Genomic DNA, 24,696 nt, shown 5'->3' on the forward strand with positions numbered 1-24,696 from the left:
GGGTGCTTATGACTTCTCTCCTACTACTTAATTCCTGTACTCTCCAAAACTTCTACAATGATATATTTTCCCCCCAAAAAATCTTTTGGAAAAATATTCCTAATGATACGGTAATACATTATTTTAAAGTTAATAATGAATGTGAGGGGATGGATGTGCTAACTAGCTTTATCGTGGTAAACAGTTGGAAGTATATACATGTATACAGATGAATCAGATCATCTTGTACATCTTAAACCAACACAATGTTATACGTCATTCCATCTCAATAAAGCGCGACAAAAATTTTAATAAAAATTATAATAACATTACATATCAATTTACAAAAAGTCAAAACAGTACCTAGAATATTTTTTTCAGAATAAAGCAATAAAAGGAACTTACTACACACACATAATATGTAAATGAACTTTATTTATGAATGTTTAGATGTGTATACTTGAAAATTACCAAATAAGATAAAGAATACATTAAAAGGATATATACCATTATCAAGTGGAGATTACTCAAGAATTTAAAGATGTTTTAATATCATGAAAACCATTAATATAATCATATTAGGTGATTTAAATGATTAAAATTATGATTATATCAAAAGATACCAATTCCTACCAAAAGCTTCCAAGAAACAAGATAAAAGATGCTATTTCCCTTATCATAATAGAGAATATTTATTTAACACCAGCAATTAACTTCATATTTAATAAAGAAATATCCAAAATGTGCTATTACAATTTTATTTCACCAAAGATATAACAGAAATACATAAGAAAAGATAAATAAAAACCATCTAATACTGTTAGGATGAAGACAATTCATCTAAAGACAAATATTTTGAAAATCAATAGCATTCTAACGATAAAGAGTCCCATACTGAGTAGCAATACTGATATATTTAGCCAGGACAGAATTCATGCAATAAGGGATATTTAAGATCTAGACAAAAACATGAACAAATTATAAAGAAAGAAATCAAGAAATATGTCAATAATGTAGACTTTAGTCCTTGATGGAAGGAATTAGTGTCATAAACATAAGTCATAAAGAGTTAATTTTAGACCTAGATAATTCAAATTGAAGTATCAAAAGGATGTTTACTTTATATAAGACATTCCTTACGGGAAAAATATTTTTTTAATATTAAAAATATGTGAGGAGAAAGAGAATCAATGAAGAGCCATATGATACTGATTCAACAGATTAAAATGCAGAGTTTAATTCATTATATGGCAAAAAATATTTAACCACCAAGTGTATAATTTGCAAGAAGAATAAATAATGTCTTTGCTCAAAGCCAGGGAATAAAAACACAAGCACTGCAATGTAATGTAGTAAGCACTAGAGCCTGGAGAACACAAGGAGAACTGCCTGTCTTGGGGTCAGGAAAGGCTAACCTGGAATCTTAAAGAACCTAATTTCGCCAGGTTTTGGGGCTGAGGAAGGAAAGAGCATTACTTAGAAGGAGCATCACTTACAAACAGAATCACAAGATAAAATGGCACATTCCAAAAACTGCAAGTAGGTCAATTCGCACGATATTGACCTGCATTTTAAAAACTCAACTGAAAGTCAATATTTAAAACTCAGCAAACTGCTCATAAGAATTTCTGGATTTTTGGCTTCTTTTAACAAATTGGATGATATGTCAAATTGGGTCCTGCATCCCTACGTGGAAGCAGGTGGCAGGTGCCCCTTTCAGATGGGACAATATGGCACAGCACTTCCTCTCTCCTCCCATTCCTCTCACATCCATCTCACGTTGTCCATTTACCTCAACTGTCTAGTCCCTGTAGGGATTTGAGTTTTATGACTTCTCTCCTCCGTGATGGGGACTGATGAAGGGTATGGCAGAGAAAAGCGAAACCATTAGGTCTGCATTTTCAAAAGGTCAACCAGACAGCAAAGGGAGAGAAGGGTGGTAAGGAGTTCAACGACATCAGCAAAGGCCTACTATATGAAAAATTACAATGGTGCTACCATCCTTGAAGTGCACATTACAATGGGGTTACCAACTCCTACCACAAAATTCTAACAAGACATGACTTGAAAACCATGGAGTTATCCATCTCTAAAATAAATACAAGAAGTGATGAGGGCTTAGAAAAAGGCAGTGGGTTGGGGATGCAAAGAAAGGGGTGGAGAAGGACAAAAATTTGAGAGATTTTTTTTTTTTTTTGAGAGATTTTTAAGGTGGAAAATTCTCCAACACGGGGTAACCAATCTAACAATTTCTCCTAATAAGGAGAAAGGAAAAGTATAGGAGACTTTACAGGGTTTTCACTTAAGTCATTTGGTGGGGACACTTCAAAAGTAAGAACAAAAGGAGGAAGAAGTCTAAAGGAAAGTCAGTCATTCAATTTAGGGTATTTGGAGTTTAGGGAGCCTATAGATGTGCAGCTTCATCTCATAAGCCCTGATGAATTGCCAAAGAAAACTCTAAGCTGATAACTCTCCAACAGCTGACTCATCAAGATGAAATAAGAGAGACAGGTACGAGTACATAAAATGTTTATAGAGAATGACTACTAATGGAACAAAGATTAAAATGGAATATTATAGAATTGAATAAAATATTGCAACAAAGATTAGAGAGTCAATAACTTCATATATAAAGGCTTAATCATAAGAGATACAAAAATAAAATTTTAAAAAGGTATACAAAAAGAACACAATAATGTAAAAATCTACCAAAGATGTAAAGAATATGCTTTTATACGCTACACTGTTTCCATTAAGGATTTAACATGGCTTACAAAAGAAATAGTAAAATAATAAAATGTAAGTGATAATAAAATGTGAAAATTTTTCTTAAAAAATTACCACCAGGAGAAATCATAACAAAGAAAAAAGAAACAAGATATGCAAAACCTAAGAATTTTCAGAAATACTGTTGTTGGCAATCAAAGTGAAGGGATTAGCATAAGTTGCATGGCTCTTATTGTCCATCAGAAGAAAACACAGCACTTTCTCACTTTACAAAGGACATATTCACTCATCTCCCTCAACGGAAAAGAAAAATTTTCATGATTAAAAATTTTCTAAATTAAATAAATTTAGCTGGATGAAAAGCGCACCACTTTGGCCTATTCCTCAAATGTTATGTTATTGCCAGACAGTTAAATTAAAAAAAGAAAGAAAGAAAACAACTTTACACACCAATATTTGGGCTATTACTACAACAAACACAGGAAAGAAATTCACAAAGCTGATCTCTGTGGTACCCCTTCATGAAAACAAAGAATTAAACATGGGGTGTAACTCAACAGAGAGCTGGGTAGACAGGGGCAGAGAGAAAGGAGGAAGCAGGAAGTCAGTTCAGAATGGGCAAGGTATTTAGATTTCTGATGGTTCATCTTAATCACAGAAAGAATGGACACAGCTAGGAGGAATGTAGGAGCTACACTTCCTTCACACTATAGGAATCTGAGCTTTGGTAAAAGTTTAATAAGAAATGGAAAGTAGACAGAGTGAGGTAGAAATCTCTGGTGAGCACCCAAAAGTTAAATTCTCTGTGCAGTTGGCTGAGGGTAGATTCGCAAGGGCTGGATATCATATCATATACAGTCATCATCCTTTTACAAAAACTTTAAGGAGCCTAATTAAAGGCCAACTCACAGCAGCACAGAGGAGGGCTCCGGCAATTCAAGGGCACATACAAACTGTACAAAATAAAGACATAGAGAGAGAAGACACACAGAAAAGTATTTACTGGCATACAGATATAGACAATATATTTTTTACTCATGCCCCCTGCAGTGGAAACACAGAGTCCTAACCACTGGACCACCAGGGAATTCCTGCATATATTTTTAAAGAAATGAAAATCAATAGTATCGTTCAGCAACTATATAGGTGAAGCAAAAGCAAAGAATAACTTAAAAATTAATATTATGTGGATTTTAAGAAGAGCTGTATTCAAAATTTGTTGGGAAGAATCAAAATATCCCAGAATAATGGAACTAGTGAAGCAAAGGATGATATATGAGGGTATCTGTGCATAAAAATGATGATGCTTGATAAATGTGAACACATATGCAGAAATGCTTATGGACTATTAGAACAGAAAAAAAAAAGCAGCATAAAGTGTGTGTACTCTCTCAACACCACAAGATGAACTCTGTATACGGACGTATAGATAGGCACTTGGTTAGGTTCCAGAACAGGTCAGCAGGAGTCTGTCTCTTTAAGGGCTCTGGCCAGCTAGCCTGGGTAAGCTCTCCAGAACTGCAGGATATGCCCAGGACTGACCTCATCTCCCTCCAGGTTTTACCCTCTCTTATCCTGTTTAATGTCCAACCTCACCCCTAACCACTCAGCCCCAATTTCATCCTCCCAATCTGACATTTTCTCCTTTCCCATCTTCTTTCATTCTCATCACAACCTGTGAGGTAGGTATTATTATGGCTATCATTAATCAATGATTAAGTGAATGAACAGTTACAAACCAAATCTCAACAGAAGCCTTGTTTTCAGACCTTCCGACTGGACACTCTTCTTATCCTGCTGACGTCCTTTAAGGTCTGCCAGCACACGGCTTCTTGGCCGATGCAGCAGGGCCAGAGACCAGAGGTCGGGCCTCTGCAGCCCCAGCTACGTGCCCTCCTCGTTTCTCAAGGCCCTGGGAATGCTCAGCAGGAGAAGCTGAACCATCTAAAAAGAAGAAGAAAGAGACGAGGTTTCCTAAGATACTCCTTTATCACTCAAAATTTCATTTTATGTTGGGAGCATCAGCCCAAGTTAGTCAGATCTGTGATAAAACTCCCAACGCTCGGGATTTAGAGAGTTCATGTCTTCTGGATTAAAAAAATTACACATGTACTTATACGTCTCGACAGCAAGCAGAAAGTCACATTTCATAGTTAGGAGAGACCCATTAAATAAGACCAGATGAAGACAGGGGCAGGCCCTACTCATCATATAGGTTGGGAGGTCCCTGCCACCATTTAGGGACCCACTGACACAGCCTCTGAAACTGATACATACAGAGTCCCCCCTACCTTCAAGCCACCACTCATCAAGTCAGTCTCTACCATCCCAACACAAGGAACTTCCATGTTAAAGCTTAGAGACTCTGATTTTGGATATCTGGTTTTTCCGTCAGCAATTCTTCCAAGCCTACTACCCTCTGGTTTTCAGCTGTAAGCAAATCTCATGGAATAAATACCCTCACACTATAATTAAAAGAAGACCAAACTACACTTAGTTGTTGTTTAGTCGCTAAGTTGTGTCCAACTCCTTTTTGACCTCATGAACTGCAGCCCACCAGGCTCCTCTGTCCATGGGATTTCCCAGGCAAGAATACTGGAGTGGGTTGCCATTTCCTTCTCTAGGGGATCTTCCCGACCCAGGGACTGAATCCAAATCTCCTGCATTGGTAGGTGGATTCTTTACTTCTGAGGCACCAGGGAAGCCCACACTTTATAGACCTTAAAAAAGGACAGACTACGCAGCAATATGGGATGATATGTATGATGCTGTATAACATGAGAACAAAAGATACTAAACTGCTACAGACTCTGACCACCACTGGACTGGTATTTTCTAGTAATAGGACTGAAGGACCTGTAATTAAATGGTACCAATTATTGTGGATTAGAATGAGTCATATGTGAGTTTTATTTCCACTCTCTATTTTCCAAACTCTTCTGTAGTGTGCTTAAAATTTCCTAAAAATTTAAGAAAAAAAACTTCAATTTAAAAAAAGAAAGCCATCTCTACATTATCCTTATGTTTCCAGTATGGATAAGTATATATGTTTCTAGCCCACCTTCCTCCTTTTTTTTCCTGGTGGTTTAGTCGCTAAGTCATGTCCGACTCTTGCAACCCCATGGACTATAGCCTGCTAGGCTCCTCTGTCCATGGGATTCTCCCGGCAAGAATACTGGAGTGAGTTGTCATTTCCTTCTCCAGGGGATCTTCCCAACCCAGGAATCGAACCCAGGTATCCTGCATGGCAGGTAGATTCTATGCCAACTGAGCTACGAGGGAAGCCCTCTTTTTTCCTAACAAAGAGGTTAAGGTTGCTATTCCAACTTCCTGATCCTCAGCTTACCAAGAAGCTACACTGTCCAAACACTTGGGGGCAGTGCTGAAAATAAACTCGAACCTGAGCCTCCCTCTTTTGGTTAGAAGCACAGCTCAATATCATAGAACACTGACTGATGAAGCCTCCCAAGGACCCAGTAGCCATCAACCTATGAAATGCTTTTTCCCCAGACTCACTTCCAGCTCAGCATTACACTGTGGATAGTGTTTTGTTCATCTCTGATAGTCTCACCTTTGTTTTCTAGCATCTTGTGCAGCTTCATGTGCTTGTAGGTGGAAATGATCTGAAAATTCACAACACTTGAGATCTCCAGTTCTTGGTCCTGCAGCAGCTCCAGGGACGCAGCATGAATGAGTTGATGGGACCGCTTGCATTTCTGCAGCCTGCACTCTCCCCTGACGAAGGACTTGCACACGTGCAACTTGGTGCATTTATCCTTGAGGTTGCAGTAACCATAGAGGGCTTCACCTTTGTTGTAGAGCAAACAGACCTGGTACAGAAATGAAGCAACACTTAGGATGTTTGTTTTCACTGTATCTCAAGACAGTTAAGGGCAGTCTCTCTAAATGGCACCCTCTGATCATCGATGGCTGTTAAAGTCCCCATAGGTGAAAGGCAGATGGGTATATAATAGTTCCTCCACTCACATCTCTCCTGTGTGTACTCAGTGGCTCAGTCGTGTCTGACTCTTTGCCACCCCATGGACTGTAGCCCACCAGGCTCCTCCATCCAAGGGGTTTTTCAGGCTGGAGCAGGGTGCCATTTCCTGCTCCAAGGGATCTTCCCGACCCAGGAATTGAACCCACGTCTCTTGCACTGGCAGGCAGATTCTTTACCACCGAGCCACCTGGGAAGGCCCACATCTCTCCTAGTTCAACTAACATTCAGCTGCCCCTCTCTGACCTTGACTCTCAGTTGGCCTGCCCTCCTCTCCCGAAGCCTGTAGCCAATGAGTGACTTCTATGCAGGTACAAAAGGCTGGACTCTGCCTCAAAGCTAGAACCTCAAAGCTAGTGATATTTGCTCCCAAGCCTGTGTGTGAATCAAGTCAGGGCCATTCCATCTTGCCTGTAGCTCTCCCCTCCCTCTGTTTTACCTTACAGATTTTTCCCAAGGATCCCTCCATCAATATATCTCACGCACCTCAATCCCTACGTCAGCCTCTGCCTCCAGGGAAAACAATCTGGACAGGCAGCATGATTAGATAATTTATTATCCAGACAAGGGCATTTTTAAAGGAGCAATATTAATATTTGCATTGGGACCAGACATTGTATACCTCCTGACAATAGGAAATATGACTTTTTAGCAGGAAAGTCTGACAAGCCTGGAAACCCCTCAGTCCCAGGCAAATGGGGACCATTAGTCACCCTCACAATATACCACATGTACAAAAAATTCTTGCTACATAATTCAAGCCTAAATCCAATCAAAGCTCCAGATCAATCAATTTACAGTAAATTCAGGGGACAGAGGAACATGTTAAATGACACTAGAGGAACACAGCCAAACCTAAAATGTGGGCAGTTCTACCGGACACAAATGACCAGATGACCAGAGACTGATACCACAAATGGAATCAAAGAACAAGGGGGTGGTTGCCCAAGGACAGAGAGGTGGAGGATGGGTGAAATAGCTGAAGGGAATTAAGAGGTACAAGCTTCCCATCATAAAGTAAGTCACACAAACATAATATGCAGCAGAAAAATATGGTCGATACTGTATGGAGTGATGCCATCCAACACATCATTGATTCACTGGACATGAACTTGGGCAAACTTGGGCTCACAAAGAGTCAGATACAACTTGGCGACTGAACAACAACAACAAAAATTGTATGGAGACAGACGTTATTTGACTTACCATGGTGATCATTTCATAATGTATTTAAACATTATACATGTGAAACTAACTTACTACTTACTGTACATCAATTATATCTCAATCAATAAATTTTTTTAATGGCTTCCTACTTGCAATTGTGATGCCAATTTTCTGAAATGAACACACAATTTTAGTGCAACTCCTACTTCCCCCAAAGAATTCCTATAAAACAGTTTTAGGAATTTAAATGATTGCAAAAGCTTATCTGAAAAAGGAAACAAGTGAGAATGGATTAAAGGGAAAACATTTGAAAAAGAGTAAAGGCATAGAGACTCATCATATCTTAAAATATAACATACTTTCATTAAACAGTGTAATACTGGTTCCAGAATGTACAAGAGATCAAAGATCCCAGATCCCAGATCCCAGATCTAGCTCCCAAATCGGAATAATCTATTCCTTCAAGATATGTTAAAGCTGAGCAATAGATCCGTAAGAGCTTAATACTCTCTTGTAGAAGACTTACCGAACATTCTGATTTTGTGAGTTTTTTACATTTTTATTTGAATGCTTTTATTTAAAAAAAAAAAGATTCTGGTTTCCTATTTATTCTTGAATTAATATTGACTTGCAATATTTTTCTAGAGATTTGCCCATTTCATGAAAGTTTTCAAATGTATCAGCAAAGTATATTTTCATATTTCCAACATGTGTGTTTTCCAACACCACCAAGTGATTCTCAGCTGACACTGAAGAGGCATCCCACAAATTTAACTCAATTCTGACATAATCTCCAGGAGACAGACTTTGAATGGCATCAGATCGCACATGTTAAGGCCTAGGGCTTGGTCCCACAAGCCTAGGACTTCCCTGGAAGCTCAGTTGGTAAAAAAAAAAATCTGCCTGCAGTGCAGGAGACCCGGGTTCGATCCCTGGATCAGGAAGATCCTCTGGAGAAGGGAATGGCAAGCCACTCCAGTATTGTTGCCTGGAAAATCCCATGGAGAGAGGAGCTTAGCAGGCTACAGTCCATTGGATTCCAAGAGTTGGACACGACTTAGCAATTAAACTACCACCCACAAGACTGCCCTCACTTCAGATACAAATCATAAGTCCAGGTTGACACCTGTGCTTCTGATCCTCCAGCTACAGATTAGAAGTTCCCACAACCCCTTGCCTGTTTCAACTAATTTGCTAGAAAGGCTCACACAACTCAAAGACACATTTTGCTTGCTAAATTTCCAGTTTATTATCCCTGCAAACTGCAGCCTGCCAGGTTACTCTGTCCATGGGATTTCCCAAGCAAAAATACTGGAGTGAATTGCCATTTCCTTCTCCAGGGGATCTTCCTGACCCAAGGATCGAATTGGCGTCTCTGGCAGGCCAGTTCTTTACCACTAGCACCAGCTGGGAAGCACAAAAGGATATAACTCAGGAATGGCTGGATGGAAGAGACACAAAGGGCATGGGGGAAGTGTACAGAGTTTCCAGACTCTCTACGGCCACCACTCTGCCAGGACCTCCATGTGTTCACCAGCCTGAAAGTTCTCTAAAGCCCATCCTGTTGAGGTATTATGGAGGCTTCCTTGATTAAATCACTGGCCACTGGTAACTGAACTCAACCTCGAGGCCTTCTACCCTCCCACGACTGGGGATGGAACTGAAAGTTCCAACCCTCTAATCACGTAATTGGTTCTTAGGGAAACCAGTCCCCATGTCACCTAGGGACGTTGCAAAAGTCATCACATGAACATAATAAAAGTAATGTTTTATTGCTCTCAACATTCAGGAAATTTCAAGAGTTTTAGGAACTCTGTGCCATAGGCAGAGATGAAGAGCAAATATATATTTCTTATTATAAATCATAATATCACAATATTTGGGCTTTCCAGGTGGCACTAGCAGTAAAGAACCTGCCTGCCAATGCAGGAGAAATAGGAGATGCAGGCTCCATCTCTGGGTCGGGAAGATCCCCTGGAAGAGTGCATGGCAACCCTGGAGAATCCCATGGACAGAGAAGCCTAGCGGTCCACAGTCCATAGGGCCGTACAGAGTCAGACATGACTGAAGCAACTTGGCATGTCCATGCACACTGCGCTATGTGCCCCCTGTTTTTTTGGGGGGGGCATATGGCATGCAGGATCTCAGTTCCCCAGTCAGGGATGGAACTTGCGCCCCTTGCAGTGGAAGTACAGTGGAAGTCCTAACCACTGAACCACCGGGGAAGTCCCACCCCTTATTGATGTCTTACATACACTGGACCTGCACTATGTACTGAATCTTTGGGAGAGGGGTAAAAAGGGATCATCAGGTATTTTCACACATGAGATGCGAGGTACCGTTTCTGCCTCACCCAGCTGCTTGTCCATGGTCCCTGCTGTCTAAGTGGCCGTGTTTTGTGCCGCATGACTGTGCTGTGTGCTAAGTCGCCTCAGCTGTGTCCAACTCTTTGCGACCCCATGGACTACAGCCCCCCCAGGCTCCTGTGTCCATGGGATTCTCCAGGCCAGAATCCTGGAGTGGGTCGCCATGTCCTCCTCCAGAGGATCTTCCCTACCCAGGGATCGAACCCATGTCTCATTATGTCTCCTGCATGGGCAGGCGGGTTCTTTACCACTAGCGCCACCTGGGAAGCCCCCATGACACACACCACCAGCTTCAGATGATCAACCTGAAGGCAGGCTCCTGTCATAAATGCAGCCAACCCATCACCTGTTCACAGAACACTGACACAGACTAATACGACAAAATGAGGCTGGACCCGGGACACTCGGGGAGAAGCCACAAAGAAAAAAATTCAGTAAGTTTAACAATATAAAAACACTAAGTTTCTATTAGTCGAAAAAAAATCCATGAATGCTAAAGGTAAATAAAAGTGGCACTGTCTTTTCTCTTGGAGACAGGACAGACTGGACCCTGTCCCACAGGTGCCGTATCCTCCTCTCCCTTCCTGCCAAGAACCTGCTCCAGCTGCTGCTGGGATTGCATCAGGCAACATTGCTGGAATGAATCTGGCTCATGACATACCAAACCTGGCTTCAGAACCTGAAATCAGAAAGCACACGGATGCCAAGTAGAAGCCTGTCAGCTCCTAAGGCTGACTACAGACTTCTGAGTATAGACTGCTGCCTTGAGGGCAGCCTCTACCAACTACCAATTTTTTAGCTACCAAAGATTCTAGCTCAAACCCCTCGCCTTCTGAATTTCTTCCCTGTAGACGCTGAAATTACTCTGAGTTAAAGTGGGACCACAACCATGAGCTACTCTGTTTTCCTAACATCCTCCCTTCTTCCCATCCCCTTTCTGGCAAGGTGTGTGCGTGATAAGTCGTTTCAGTCATGTATGCTCTTTGCAGCCCTATGGACTGTAGCCCATCAGGCTCCTCTGTCCATGGGATTCTCCAGGCAAGGGTACTGCAGTGGGTTTCCATGCCCTCCTCCAGGGGATCTTCCCAACCCAGGGATGGACCCTGTGTCTCATTATGTCTCCTGAAGTGGCAAGCAGGTTCTTTACCACTAGCGCCACCAACATAGAAAGTGTCTATCATAGAATCATTGTGCTAGATTAGAAAACTCTACTTTTAATTGGAGGCCTCTTGTAATATCTTCTTTGGTGATTCCAACCCTTCTGTTTGAAAAATTCTTTGTGTATAGCTAAACAGATACAAGTGTGCTAATTTTGCCATTGTAGCAGTTATAATGAGTACTTTGTAAGCATTTGAAACTACATTATGGAGTTGCAAAGCAATTAAAATATCTAAAGCCCCCCAAAATAAATGGGGGCGAATACTTGTAACAAATGTGACCCAAAAAGGGATTTGTCGTTAAAGATACCTTATGAATTAACAGAAAAAGACAAATGCCTGGATAGAAAAATCAGCAGAAGTATAAACAGGTAATTTACAAAACCAAGGCTTCATAATCAGACAAAACGAAATTCAAATCTGTCATTTACTATGTGACCTTGGGCAAGTTATTTAATCAAACGTCAGTTGCCTCACCTGTAAAATGGGGACAGGCATACTTCAATCACCGGTTACTAATAGCTTAAGACAACTGAACTATCAATACTTAGCATTCAGTAAGAACTAAAAAAAAAATCCATAAACCATTATTATTATTATTTCTATCCCACACAGGTCCATCACTCCTTGTATGTCTAAGTGTATTAAAGCCCAATAAAATCAGAGAGTCCAGAAAGGTCACCACTGTCCACACCTGCCCCCTTCCCCTCAGGCTGTCTTGGGCAAGCAAACATTTGATGTTCTTCCCTGACTTTTTTCATGGATTCAGGCAATATGAGGGCGACTGCTTGGTGACTCACCTCTGGTAGAAGGCAGGGGTCATTCTGTAAAAGCAGGACCCGAAGCTGGGCCTCGTTGAGACCAAACAGTCCCTGTTTTTTCAGAACCTGGATGTTGACAGGCGTGTGGATATCATGAGAAAGGGTGCAGGTAGACCTAGAACCACAAAGGTCTGGATCAGAGGCCCAGATGAAGATGGAGCCAGATTGTCAAATCCCTATCCTAGGGTGGCTTTCAACTACAATCTAGTGTGTGTATCCTGTGTGTTAGTCACTCAGTCGTGTCCGACTCTTTGCAACCCTATAGACTGTAGCCCGTTGCCATTGCCTTCTCCAGGGGATCTTCCTGATCCACGGATCGAATCCGCGTCTCCCGCATTGCAGGCAGATTTTGCATTGCAGGCAGATTTTGCATTGCAGGCAGATTCTTTACTGTCTGAGCCACAAGAGAAGCCCTGGACCCCCTTACGGTCTAGTAAGCTCTGATAATAAGAAAGCTGGGATAAAGTAACTCCCCTCCCAAAGCCATTTCACGCTGAACAAAGACACTTTACGGCCAAGGGGACCCTCTCCCCCAGTCACCTGCTTTAACAGAGGGTCCCAGCGGGTGGTGTCGGCAGACGTCTGCACTGGCCTTCTCCACCCCAAACGGCTGCCCAGCCCACCATCCCCCAACCTTAAAAAGAATGCCTGCCTCCTCCCCCACCCACTTTGGGGCGCTAGAGTCGACAGAGGAAGACTGGAGTCAGGAGGCAGACTCAAAGGACCTCACACAAATCACCCCACCCTCCGTTTCCTGACGGGGGTCGACCTAGATCGCGCGTTCTAAACCCACAGAGCACAGACTCTCTTCTGCTAAAACTGTGTTTAAGTGGGAAGAGCCGATCTTTTCAACAAAGGATCCGTGAATTCCACGGGGTCCGCAAATGGCCGCAAAAGGGCCCCTGGAGGAAATGAACTCAAAAGTCCTGATTTATCCCGGCCCCGTTGTGGAGGATGGGGGGCGGGGAAGGAGAGAAAGCTGCAAATTTGGCGCGGGGGGAGGCGGAGAGAGGTGGTTGAGAATCCCAAATCGAGACGATCTTCCGTCCCGTTCCGCAGCTGGGAACGCGGGGGAGGCCTCCGCCCGAAGGACACGGAGGGGCCCCTTCCAGGGGCTTCCCTTCTGCCCTTCCAGAGGGGGTCGTCCGGCCCGGATCGACGACCCCCGTTCTCCTTTCCTTCTGGGTCCCGGTCCCGCCCGGACGGGTCAGGCCCGCGGCCCCCGCGCCGAGACCGTCGCGCCCCGCCCCACCCCGCCCGGCCCGCAGCCTCACCAGCAGTCGCGATTCGGGCACTTGCCCTGCATGTGGCGGCGGCAGAGGTGCAGCTGGTCGCAGGCCTGGCACTCGCCGCGCTGGTAGCGGGCGCAGAGGCGCGCGGAGGACACGGCCACCACCCGCCAGGCCGCCGGGCCGCCGCCGCCGCCGCCGCCGCCGCCGCCGCCGCCGCCCGCGCCGGCCGCCACCTCGGCCTCGGCGTCCCACGGGCCCTCCCGCACCTCCACCTCCTGCAGCAGGAAGCGGTCGGGCCCGGCCTGGCGCAGCACGTCCTGCAGCCGGGCCTCGGAGAGCTCCACGTGGCCGCGCAGGTCCTGCAGGAACATGCGGCCGCCGTGGGCGCACAGCACTTTGGTGAGGAAGGAACACACGGTGGGCTCCGCCATGGTCGCGGCCCGGCTCCCTGTGCGGAAATCCGAGGCGGGCAGACTCCTCCCAGTCACGTTCACGACTTCAAACCCGGTTGCCTGGAAGGGCCTGAGAAAGGGCGGGTGAGGGACGGCCGTGCAAGAGGACAACCCCGGGGCCCGGGTCCATCAGGGGCGCAGGTCAGGCGAGGACAATCCTGATCCGGTGCCTGCTCTGCGTCAGGCACCCTTCAAGCTTAAGTCCTCACCTCGAGGGCCTTGTATACTCGGAGGGAATTGGGAGATACTAGTAAAGGCTGCAAAGAAGATGGAACAGGTAATGTGGTAGAAGGTGAATAGCTGGAGGCCTTAGGGAGGTGATCTCAGGACTTAGCCATTAGCCACAGGTGGCTTTTGGGTGCTTGAAATGTGACCAGTTTGAGGTGGGATGTGTGAAATATACACACACTGGATTTGGAAGCTTTAGAATGCAGAAACTGTAAAATTTTATAGTAACGATGTTAAATTGATAATATTTAAATAAAACGTTATAATTTCATCTGTTTCTTTCACTTCTAAGGCAGCTATGAGAAAATGTAAAATTACACACGGGGCTGACTTTGTTTCTGTTAGACAGCCCTGGTTTAGACCTGTAGGTTTGCTAAGTGTTGGTGGCTTAGTCCTGTGTGTCTCTTTGTAACGCCATGGGCTGTAGCCTGCCAGGAATACAGTCTGTTCATGGAATTCTCCAGGCAAGAATGCTGGAGTGGGTTGCCATTCCCTTCTCCAGGGGATCTTCCCCACCCAGGGATTGAACTCAGGTCTCCTGCATTACAGGCAGATTCTGTACCATCTGAGCCACCAGGAAAGAGCTCTTTTGTAAAAGCTCTTTTGTTAAAGAGCTTTTTGCCCAAGGCGATGCTGATTTAATGAGCATTTTTTGAGCCAACTCTTAATGCAGCCATGGAGTACTGGGATGGATAAAACATGACTGAGGAACTCACCTGGTCGAGTTGCTGTCTTGCAAGGTGGTTGTGAAGATTAAATAAATTAATGGCATGTGAAGAAGCTAAAGAGAAAGTCCACTGGCCAGGTCCTCGAAGATCTTTTCTGCCATGTTAAGAAAGTTGGACTTCCAGAAGACTTTGGGAAGCAACTAAAGGAATCTCAGCTGGGGAGTGATCCCTCTGGCTAGAATGCTCCTCGGCATCCCCGTCTAGAAGTCTTCTTTTTGTCATTCAACACTGAGCTTAAATGTCTTCTCTTCCGTAAGGCCTTGCCTAACCTCCCACTCTAAAGTAGCACCCTGGTCTCTAGATGGAACTTCTCGCTCATGTTTTTCTTCTTATTTATTCATGTATTTGTAGAATTCTATCTTCTGGAGGCAGCAATTTTGTGTGTCTTGTTCCTTGCTGTATCCCCAGCGCTTAAAAACAGTGCCTGGCTAGGGGCTTCCCTGGTGGCCCAGTGGCAAAGAATCCACCTGCCAATGCTGGGGACACGGGTTCTCTCCCTGGTCCAGGAAGATCCCATGTGCCAACGAGCAACTAAGCCATGTGCCGCAAGTACTGAGCCCACATGTGGCAACTACTGAAGCCCATGCGCCTAGAGCTTATGCCCTGAAACAGGAGAAACCATTGCAATGAGAAGCCTGCGCACTGCAACTGAAGAAGGCCTTCACGCAGCAGTGAAGACCCAGCACAGCCAGAAATAAGTAAATAAATAAATCTTAAAAAAAAAAAAAGTGCTTGGCTATATTGGAGGATGAGTGTTTTTTATGATGATTTAATATTATATTATAAAATTATCATATATAATATTACATATAAATGTTATTTGATTTAATACTTATTTTCGGCTGCACTGGGTCTTCATTGCCACTCAAGGGCTTTTTCTAGTTGTAGCTAGCCAGGACTCCTCTTCGTTGCAGTACACAAACCTCTCACTGCAGTGGCTTCTCTTGTTGCGGAGCACAGGCTTCAATAATTTCAGCACACAGGCTCAGTAGTTGTGGCACATGCGGTTAGTTGCTTTTTGGCAAGTGGAATCTTCCCGGATCAGGGATCCAACCATTGTCCCCTGCACTGGCAGGCGGATTCTTAAATTCTATACCACCAGGGAAGTCCCAGGATAGGTGTTTTTTATTATGTGTTTTTTTTTTTTAATTAGTAGTAGACAATTTTTCAAGCAGGAAATTAGAAGATGGTGAAATAAGCACCCATATATATCGATTTCCTCGAGTTATAAAATCTTAACACTTTGTCCTATTTTATGTGCCTGATTGTTTTGGCTGAGAATTTGTAAGTTTCAATTTGTAGATATTTCTAGATATTTCAATCCTAAATATTTCATTAGGCATGACTTTTAAAAATGGTAGATTTCCCGACATAATCCTAACATTATTTTCATAATTAACAAAAGTACCTGTCATTTTCCTGAACACTTCTAATGTGGGATAGATGTTTTGGAAAGATCTCTACCCGTAATAAAGAATGGATTTCTAGAAAACCAAGACAGGATTAAGAAAAAAACAGAAGAGAAACAGCTGAGGGATTATTATCTTAATTTTTATTGTGTTGAGTTTGCAGTGGATGGTCCATGGGAAGATGCTCAGTGGGCAGTTGAATTTACAGGTCAAGAGCTTAAGAAAGATTGAAGAGAATATTGATTTGAGTGTCATCAGAGTATAAGGAAATTGGAGCTTTGATAGTTGATAAGCTCACTCAGCACAAATAAAGAAAACCAGAGGTGGGAGGATCGAACCTTGGGGAGTAGCAACATCAAACATTTCTGAAAAATTGAGAGCCTGCTATGACAAATAAATAAATAGAACATATAACTAAATGGAAAAACTCAAAACATTTGCTTGGTTTGATGTCACTTCTATATATTCTAGTGTGGGCGCTTTGACAGCGATGGGTTGGCTATATATTATTTTATTTCCATTGATGTCCAAATCAAATGGCAGTTTTACCTTCACTTTAATCATATCTATGGACATGAATTTGGGTAAACGCCGGGAGTTGGTGATGGACAGGGAGGCCTGGCGTGCTGCAGTTCATGAGGTCGCAGAGTCAGACACGACTGAGCGACTGAACTGAACTGAACTGAATGCTACCATATTTCCCAGGTGGCTCAGTGGTAAAGAATCAGCCTGCCAGTGTAGAAGACGCGGGTTCAGTCCCTGAGTTGGGAAGATCCCCTGGAGGAGCAAGTTGCAACCCACTCCAGTGTTCTAGGCTGGAGAAATCCCATGGATAGAGAAGCCTGGCAGGCTACAGTCCATGGGGTCACACAGAGTCAGACACAACTGAGCAGCACGTGCTGCCATATAGATGTTCTCTGTCTCCGTCCAAAGCTTTGTGATTAAAAACAAATGGGTGGGACTTCCTGGCAGTTAAGAAGTGCTAGTGCTAAGTCACTTCAGTCGTGTCCGACTCTTTGCGACCCCTTGGACTGCAGCCCGCCAGGCTCCTCTATCCATGGTATTCTCCAGGCAAGAATACTGGAGTGGGTTGCCATTTCCTTCTGCAGGGATCGAACCCGTGTCTCTTTTGTCTCCTGCATTGGCAGGCAGGTTCTTTACCACTAGCGCCACCTGGGAAGCCCTAGAAACTGCCTGCCAATGCAGGGCACATGGGTTGGATCCCTGGTCCAGGAAGATTACACATGCCCTGGGGCAACTAAGCCCATGCACCTACAGCCTGTGCTCTGAAACAAGAGAAGCCAATGTAATGAGATGCCCACGCTTTCTGCAACTAGAGAAGGCACACACGCAGTAACAAAGACCCAGTGCCACCAAAATAAATACAAATACTCCTTTAAAAAAAAAAAAAGAGTAGAGAAGGACTTTTGAAGGCGTTACTAATTGGACAACTCTGCTGATCATTTACATTTTTAGCTGCCTCCCACTGGCCCTGTTCCCACTCCTAAGGGGTGTCAGCAGTTTCCACTGTCTCCCTCTCCCCTAAACAAGATGTACCAACCCACTGCGGGCTTCCCCATCACCACCACCCAGTCTTCCCCTGGCAGTGTGCTAAAGGCTCCTTGGTCATTGAGTCCTGGAATGATGAAGCTGGAAGGGGCAACACACATCCTTTACCCCCCCATTGAAAAAACAGGTGTCTGCAGGTGTCTCCTTTTAGGAGATACCTGGAAATAGAGAAAATACAGGCAGTGGAACCAAAATTAATATTTATTTCCTTGTATTAGACAATCTCAAATGGAGCTGGGAGGAGAACAAGAAGAAATACAACTCAGCTGCTGAATTATAAGAAGCTGAACTTTATTCAACAAAATTTATCCAGTGTATCAAGCACTCAGCTGGGTATGCAGTGTGGCACAGTGAACAGGACAGGGTGACTTGGCTCTCATGGAGCTTACACTCTAATGCGAAAAGCGGACAACTATAAATCAGACAGGTGCTAAAAATAATCAAAGCAAGATGCAAACTGTTTTTAAAACCAGAGATTTAGGAGGCAAGCATCCAATTTAATCTATAGGAGGACTCCTTATGAAGGCTAGTAAGCTAATCTAAAGATGCTAGATATTAACTGAGTGAGTCTCATTGTGGTCTTTTGGAAATTGATGGGTTGTTGGTTTTGTAATAATTTCGGACTTTTACTGGCATTGGGTGGATCCGGCTAGGGATAAGAAATGTCCCTATGGTGTATGGGTTAGTCCCATACAAAGAAGACTTATTCGGTACTCTATACGACTTTCTAAGGTCCTACTAGACACTTATGTAGGACCTACAGCTCGCCTGAAAGGATATAATTCTTTTTTTCCTCTTAGACAATCTGTCATTTGTCTTGTCCTGCTAAACTTATTTCAATTAAGATAATTTCGTTCTTCCCCTAACTACATGCAGAAAAGGTATATGGTCTGTTATGACTTACCCTAATACTGGTTTTCATTCTGGTGTCACCTATACTTCTAATCTTTCCAGTACTTCTTTATAGGAAGTAGCCTCCGATCGACTCTTAAAACCAAACCTATTCATTATCAGTAGAAGTAAATATCTATTTCATGATGTCGTATAGCATGGTCATGCTGGAGCATTTACATATTGATATTCATTTTATCATTATTACAAACTTCTTGCCTTCTGTTTCTCCATTATAATAGTGAGGGCAATAAATTGATTTCTTAAGAAAAAAATTCATGTAGATTGTAGTATTTGAATCATCTCAGGACAGCAAAGGGGATGTTATCATACAAATTATTTGCTCTGAAGATGGTGACTAGATCTGATAAGGTTTGTGGCTGCCATCATTATGGGGGAGGGCGCTACAGACATGTAGTATGTGAGAGCCAAGTATGCTGACTATCTGGCAGTGCCCTGGGCAGCTGCTCACAATAAGGAATTACTCTGCACCCTGTACGAATGTAGAATGTCTCACTAGACATTCGTGTATGACCTACAGCTCGCCTGCAAGAATATAGTACTTCCTCATTTTCTCCATTTCGACAATCTGTAGATTTTTTTTTTTTTTTTTTTTTTTTAGGTTTTTTAACTTTTTTTGGCCAGGCCACGTGGCATATGGGATCTTGGTTTCCTGACCAGGGTTTGAACCCGTGCCCCACGCAGTGGAAGCTTGAAGCCTTAACCTTTGCACTGCCAGGGAAGTAAGTCCCTGTTGGAGCCCTTTCAAGTCAGAGAGTTGTAGAGATCTTTGCACCGATCCAAAACCTAATATAAAATCAACTCTAATGCTAATTAATTTTTATAACATATCTGCTGGAAGTAATTATAACATGAAATGTTGGCGACTGGTATGGAATGTTGAAAATTGGAAGGAAAGCCCTCATTCATAATAAGAAAGGAACTCTTGGTCCAGGCACCTCAGCTGCTCTAAAAACTGATTGTGCTACAATTCCACACAATCTGTTATATTTAGAAAAAGAAGCCCCTCGCAGGCGCGAGGCTTGTTTGCAGCACTGTTCCCTTCGTTTTGATTCTGTCTCCCTAGGAAACTAACCTCACCTCCTTAGGGGGCCCATCCTTTAGTAGAATGGCCCTAATTGCTTGGTGAGCCTCAACTAACATAGCGAACGACTACAACAGCACTCGGATTTATCAGTCGTGATTGTGTGAATCTGGTTACTGCAACTCGGTCCACCCAAAATACCAGCACTTCATGTATGTCTGACCTGAAAAAAGCCTTCTCTGTTAGTTAGAATATAAATGTCTACTTTGCCCAAATGGGCAGTTAATTACAGTTGGTTGCTGCGCTCTGAGCCATACTTAGCAGCTCTTTTTATTGCATTTCATAAAGCGTCAACTTGGATGGAGTACCCTAAATAAACGTAGAGATAAAGAAATGCATGCCCTCAAATCAGTTTCACCACAGAGATAAGGTACAGTACTGCAGTTATGTCTTGCTAGCATTTAAATTGCCCTTACGTTTCCACCCCCTGCAACTATATTCCTATGTATTTTCCCCCAGCTTTCCACAATTTTCCAAGGCTGTACTGTCTTATGTCCTTATTTCAATAGGAATTTTTAGATTTCACTTATTTTTATTTCCCAAATAAATTTTCTTTCAATTTAACCAAAACAAAACCAAATCACGCAATCAACTAAGAGTAGTTGGGGGAGAAAGGTTGCTGCATTAACAGAAGCTGTAGAAGTGAGTCTTTACCAGTTACATCTAAGGTAATGAGTGATTCCCAAACTTATGACACATTTCAATCATCTTCTTGGCTGTCAACCCCAAAAAAGTGATCTAGTTGGAGTGGGGTGTAATCTGGACAGCGGAATTTTTTTTTAAGGCTGCATGCACTGTGCAGCATGCCAGATCTTAGTTCAGGGATTGAACCTGTGCCCCCTACATTGGGAGTGCGGAGTCTTAACCACTGGACCACCAGGGAAGTCCCCTGGACAGTGGAGTTCTTTAACACTTACCAGATGATTCAGATGAGCAGCAAAGTTTGGGAACCACTAATCCAAGGCATTTATAGGAGAGAAGATGTAAGTTTAACTATTATCCTTCTGGGAGATTGGGTTCAGTAAGTGAACAGAGTGGTTATGGCATCCTTTATGACGCTGTAGCCATCATTTCTAACTAATCACGCAGGGTTTCTCTGTTTCGGTATATTCAATCACATATTCTGGGTAAATCTGATCTTTCTGAAAGATGACAAAAACAGAGGGATTCAACCTTGTATCCACAAGGCTGTCATACCGCGGAGGGGGTCTCTGGTAACTCATATGGCCTTCAATGAAATTTCCAACCAGGACTCGGGCTACAAACATAACGATGTTTTTGGAATCAAACGGGCAATTTTTATGGGAACTAATGGCATCTTTTGTGAAGTAGATTCCTAGAAATAATCAGAAGAAAAAGATTAAGAACTATTATAAAAGAAGGTATGTCATTTATAAGATTATTTACACATAATCAGGTGACAGGCATCGACCAAGTATATGTCAGCAATACCTTACTGATACTAATAACTTTTCTTTGTACTTAGGAAAATGTTTATTATGCAAGTACACTTGAATACAGTGTATAACCTGAATTAACTAACCTGAATTAATTCTGTTACTGAATTAACAGAAACATTTGCAACTCTGCAGAATTCACAGATACAATGTTGAGCCACTGGGTAGAATGACCAACTGTTGACATCACAGTGGTCCAGTTCATGCAAGCAAGTTGAGTTGTAACTAATAAACCAAAGATACTCCAACAGAGGCCATTTTATATTGTGTACATTTTAAGGAAGAAACATCATTTACTACTATGGGAAGGTCCTGGGCAAAGGAAAAGGGAGAGATGAGAGATGTGACATGAGCCAACAGTTGATCCTGGCAGAACTGGTCAGACACTCAATCTATCGTCCTCAACTATAAGACAACCTCTGATAGTCACTGATATCACCACACTCAAAAGAGCAACAACCATTTCCTGAAAAATTTAAATTTCCTATTTTTATTTTTATTATTGCCAAGGGAACAAAATAACCTCTTGACAAGGGTGAAAGAGGAGAGTGGAAAAGCTGCCTTAAAATTCAACATTCAAAAAACTAAGATCATGGCATCTGGTCCCATCACTTCATGGCAAATAGATGGGGAAAAAGAAACAGTAACAGATTTTATTTCCTTGGGCTCCAAAATCACTGTAGATGGTGACTACAGCCATTAAGTTAAAAGACGCTTGCGCCTTGGAAGAAAAACTATAACAAACCTAGAGAGCACACTAAAAAGCAAAGATAGCACTTGGCTGACAAAGGTCCATATAATCGAAACTATGGTTTTTCCAGTAGTCATGTATAGATGTGACAGTTGGATCACAAAAAAGCCTGAGCACTGAAGAATTGATGCTTTCCAATTGTGGTGCTGTAGAAAACTCTTGAGAGTCCCTTGGACTGCAAGGAGAGCAAACCAATCAATTCTAAAGGAAATTAACCCTGAATATTCATTGAAAGGACTGATGCTGAAGCTGAAGCTCTACTACTTTGGCCACCTGATGCAAAGCTCCGACTCATTGGAAAAGGCCTTGATGCTGGGAAAGACTGAGGGCAGAAGAATGGGGCGACAGAGGATGAGATGATTGGATGACATCACCGACTCAATAGACGTGAGTGTGAGCGGATTTCAAGAGATAGTGAGGACAGAGGAGCCAGACATGCTTTGGTCCATGCAAAGAATTGGACATGACTTAGCAACTGAACAACAGCAAGTGTCTTTCTGCCCTTTGAAGGAAAGGAGTTTATATTGCAAAATCTGATATTCTGCACAAAAATTAATTGAAATTGATAAACTATTATTTGTTGCCTTAAGGTGAGTGATTCTTTGGTTTTTGTTTGGTTGGGTTTCTGAATTTTGAGTTGCATGAAGAAATTTAGGAACAAAAAGAAAGAGCTGAAAAGATTTGGTGTGACCAGCATGGCCTGTGATGGGAAAAGACCTCATCTCCATCTTTGATTAGAACCCATCAGAGGCAAGAGAAGGGATGGACACAGGTCAGGAAGAGCCATGGCCAGAACTGAGGAGCAATGGTAGACAAAGTCATCAACAAGAGGGAAGACTCTGCAAGATATATGAGGTGCTCTGGTCTCTGCACCCCACCCTTCCCATAAAACACAGAAGACAGGAAGGAAGCAGGGCTAAAGTGCAGGAATCAAGTCCCACAGTGATTTCCCACTCTAATGTGGAAATTTCAGATTAACATGAGCTTATTTTTCTCCAGGAATGCAAAAGCCTGGAGGTGCTGGTTAATACAAAATAATTACATATATCTCATAATAGGAGCGTGTATAGTAAAGCTGAGTGTTGGCTCTACTAGTTCAGTTTCTCTATTCCATACAAACCTTTTCCATATTTGGCATCATGACTTCCATGTGAGAGACAGTCAAAATTATTCTTACAGATAGACGACACGTTGCTGCGTCTTGCTGCACAAAATAGGATTTGCTCGTCTCTCTTCATCTCCTTTTTCTTGCTAATATGGAAAACATGAGACTTAACACGGAGAACATTCCTCACCCACTCCAGTTAATAATGTAAATCCCAACTAAAGTCTAATTATCTTAAAATTGTATTCCACCAGCTTTCAGAATGGAGCTACTAACATTAAGGCAATAGCTATAAAAAAATAAATACATATAAACTTTTAAATGACAGACACATGAAAGCACTAATTGTAAAGCTAAAACTGAAAGAGAGACATTTGAGCTTACACTATGAAAATACAACTACAGACTGAAGAAACTGTTGACCGCTACAATGAAAAAGTGAATATAAATCTTCAAAGACAGGTCTTCACTAATCCTTTCAAACTTTATGTCAAGGGAAGCCTGATAAGGTGGCCACTCACCTTTCAAAAGCCTTCAAGAGCTGTAGGTTCTGGACCTTCTTTATCTTTTCAATCTTGAAATTTCTCATGGAAGCTTTAAAAAGATCACTTACTTCAACATATTCTGGAGTATTGTTATGGATTTCAAGCAACTGAAAGAAATTTAAAAATATGTAAATGTGAAGCAGGAAATATTTAAGGCATGATGGGGCTTCCCTTGTGGCTCAACTGGTAAAGACTCTGCCTGCAATGCAGGAGACCTGGGTTTGATCCCTGGGTTGGGAAGATCCCCTAGGGAAGGGAACGGCTCCCTACTCCAGTCTTCTGGCCTGGAGAATTCCATGGACTGTATAGTCCATGGGGTCACAAAGAGTCAAACACGACTGAGCGACTTTCACCTTCACATCATGTCCCTCTGTGGGCTTCCCAGGTGGTGCTAGTGGTAAAGAACCTGCCTGCCAATGCAGGAGATCCAAAGAGACTGGGAGTTCGATCCCTGGGTCAGAAAGATCCCCTGGTGGAGGGCCTGGCAACCCACTCCAGTATTCTTGCCCGGAGAATCGCATGGACAGAGGAGACTGGAGGGCTATAGTCCATAGGGTCGCAGAGTCGGACACAACTGAAGCACATGTCCATGTGTGTGGCCATCTATGCCATGGAGTATCCTTGCCAGGCCTCTGACAGCAGGTAGGATAAGCTGGCTTAGGGTTTCCACATCTGATAGTTCATTCCAGTGATGAACTAGATGGCCCGGAGGCCATCTGTCCAAGGCTAACAGAGCATTAGCCTGAAGGCAAACGGAGCACACACTCCTCCCCTCCCCAACCCCCAGGTGTGTGATTCAGTCCAGTGACCTGGTGAGTTCTTTGTTTAAAGCCAGTGCAGGGGCAGAGGCAATGCAGGTACCCAAGGAACCCAAGCAGAGTTGCCTGCACCCAAAGCTAGCCTCTGATGTGGCAAAATGATCCAGGAAGAATCTTGCCCCAGGACTTCCCTGGTGATCCTGTGGTTAACAGTCCACCTGCCAATGCAGGGGACATGGGTTCAATTCCTGG

At 43.0% G+C, this 24,696-nt stretch overlaps 2 protein-coding genes across 2 annotated transcripts in view; both read right to left on the reverse strand.

Moving 5' to 3' along the window:
* Nucleotides 1-394: 394 nt before the first annotated feature.
* On the reverse strand, nucleotides 395-13,978 carry ZC3HAV1L (zinc finger CCCH-type containing, antiviral 1 like). The gene is made up of 4 exons (XM_061165887.1): nucleotides 13,489-13,978; nucleotides 12,194-12,329; nucleotides 6,278-6,536; nucleotides 395-4,650 (listed from the first exon to the last, which is right to left on the reverse strand). Exons 1-4 carry the CDS (start codon nucleotides 13,875-13,877, stop codon nucleotides 4,514-4,516), a joined length of 921 nt encoding a protein of 306 aa, XP_061021870.1. The 5' UTR covers nucleotides 13,878-13,978; the 3' UTR covers nucleotides 395-4,513.
* A 4,124-nt stretch (nucleotides 13,979-18,102) lies between these two features.
* The window catches only part of ZC3HAV1 (zinc finger CCCH-type containing, antiviral 1), a 55,524-nt gene continuing 48,930 nt past the window's right edge, over nucleotides 18,103-24,696 (reverse strand). The window contains exons 11-13 of the mRNA XM_061165888.1: nucleotides 23,663-23,793; nucleotides 23,157-23,287; nucleotides 18,103-21,164 (exon numbers count right to left, since the gene is read on the reverse strand). Coding sequence (XP_061021871.1) covers nucleotides 20,902-21,164; nucleotides 23,157-23,287; nucleotides 23,663-23,793 — 525 coding nt within the window. The 3' untranslated portion in view covers nucleotides 18,103-20,901. The remainder of the gene's footprint in view (nucleotides 21,165-23,156; nucleotides 23,288-23,662; nucleotides 23,794-24,696) is intronic.

Source organism: Dama dama, chromosome 18 (assembly GCF_033118175.1).
Source record: "Dama dama isolate Ldn47 chromosome 18, ASM3311817v1, whole genome shotgun sequence".
In the NCBI taxonomy this organism is placed as follows: Eukaryota; Metazoa; Chordata; class Mammalia; order Artiodactyla; family Cervidae; genus Dama; species Dama dama.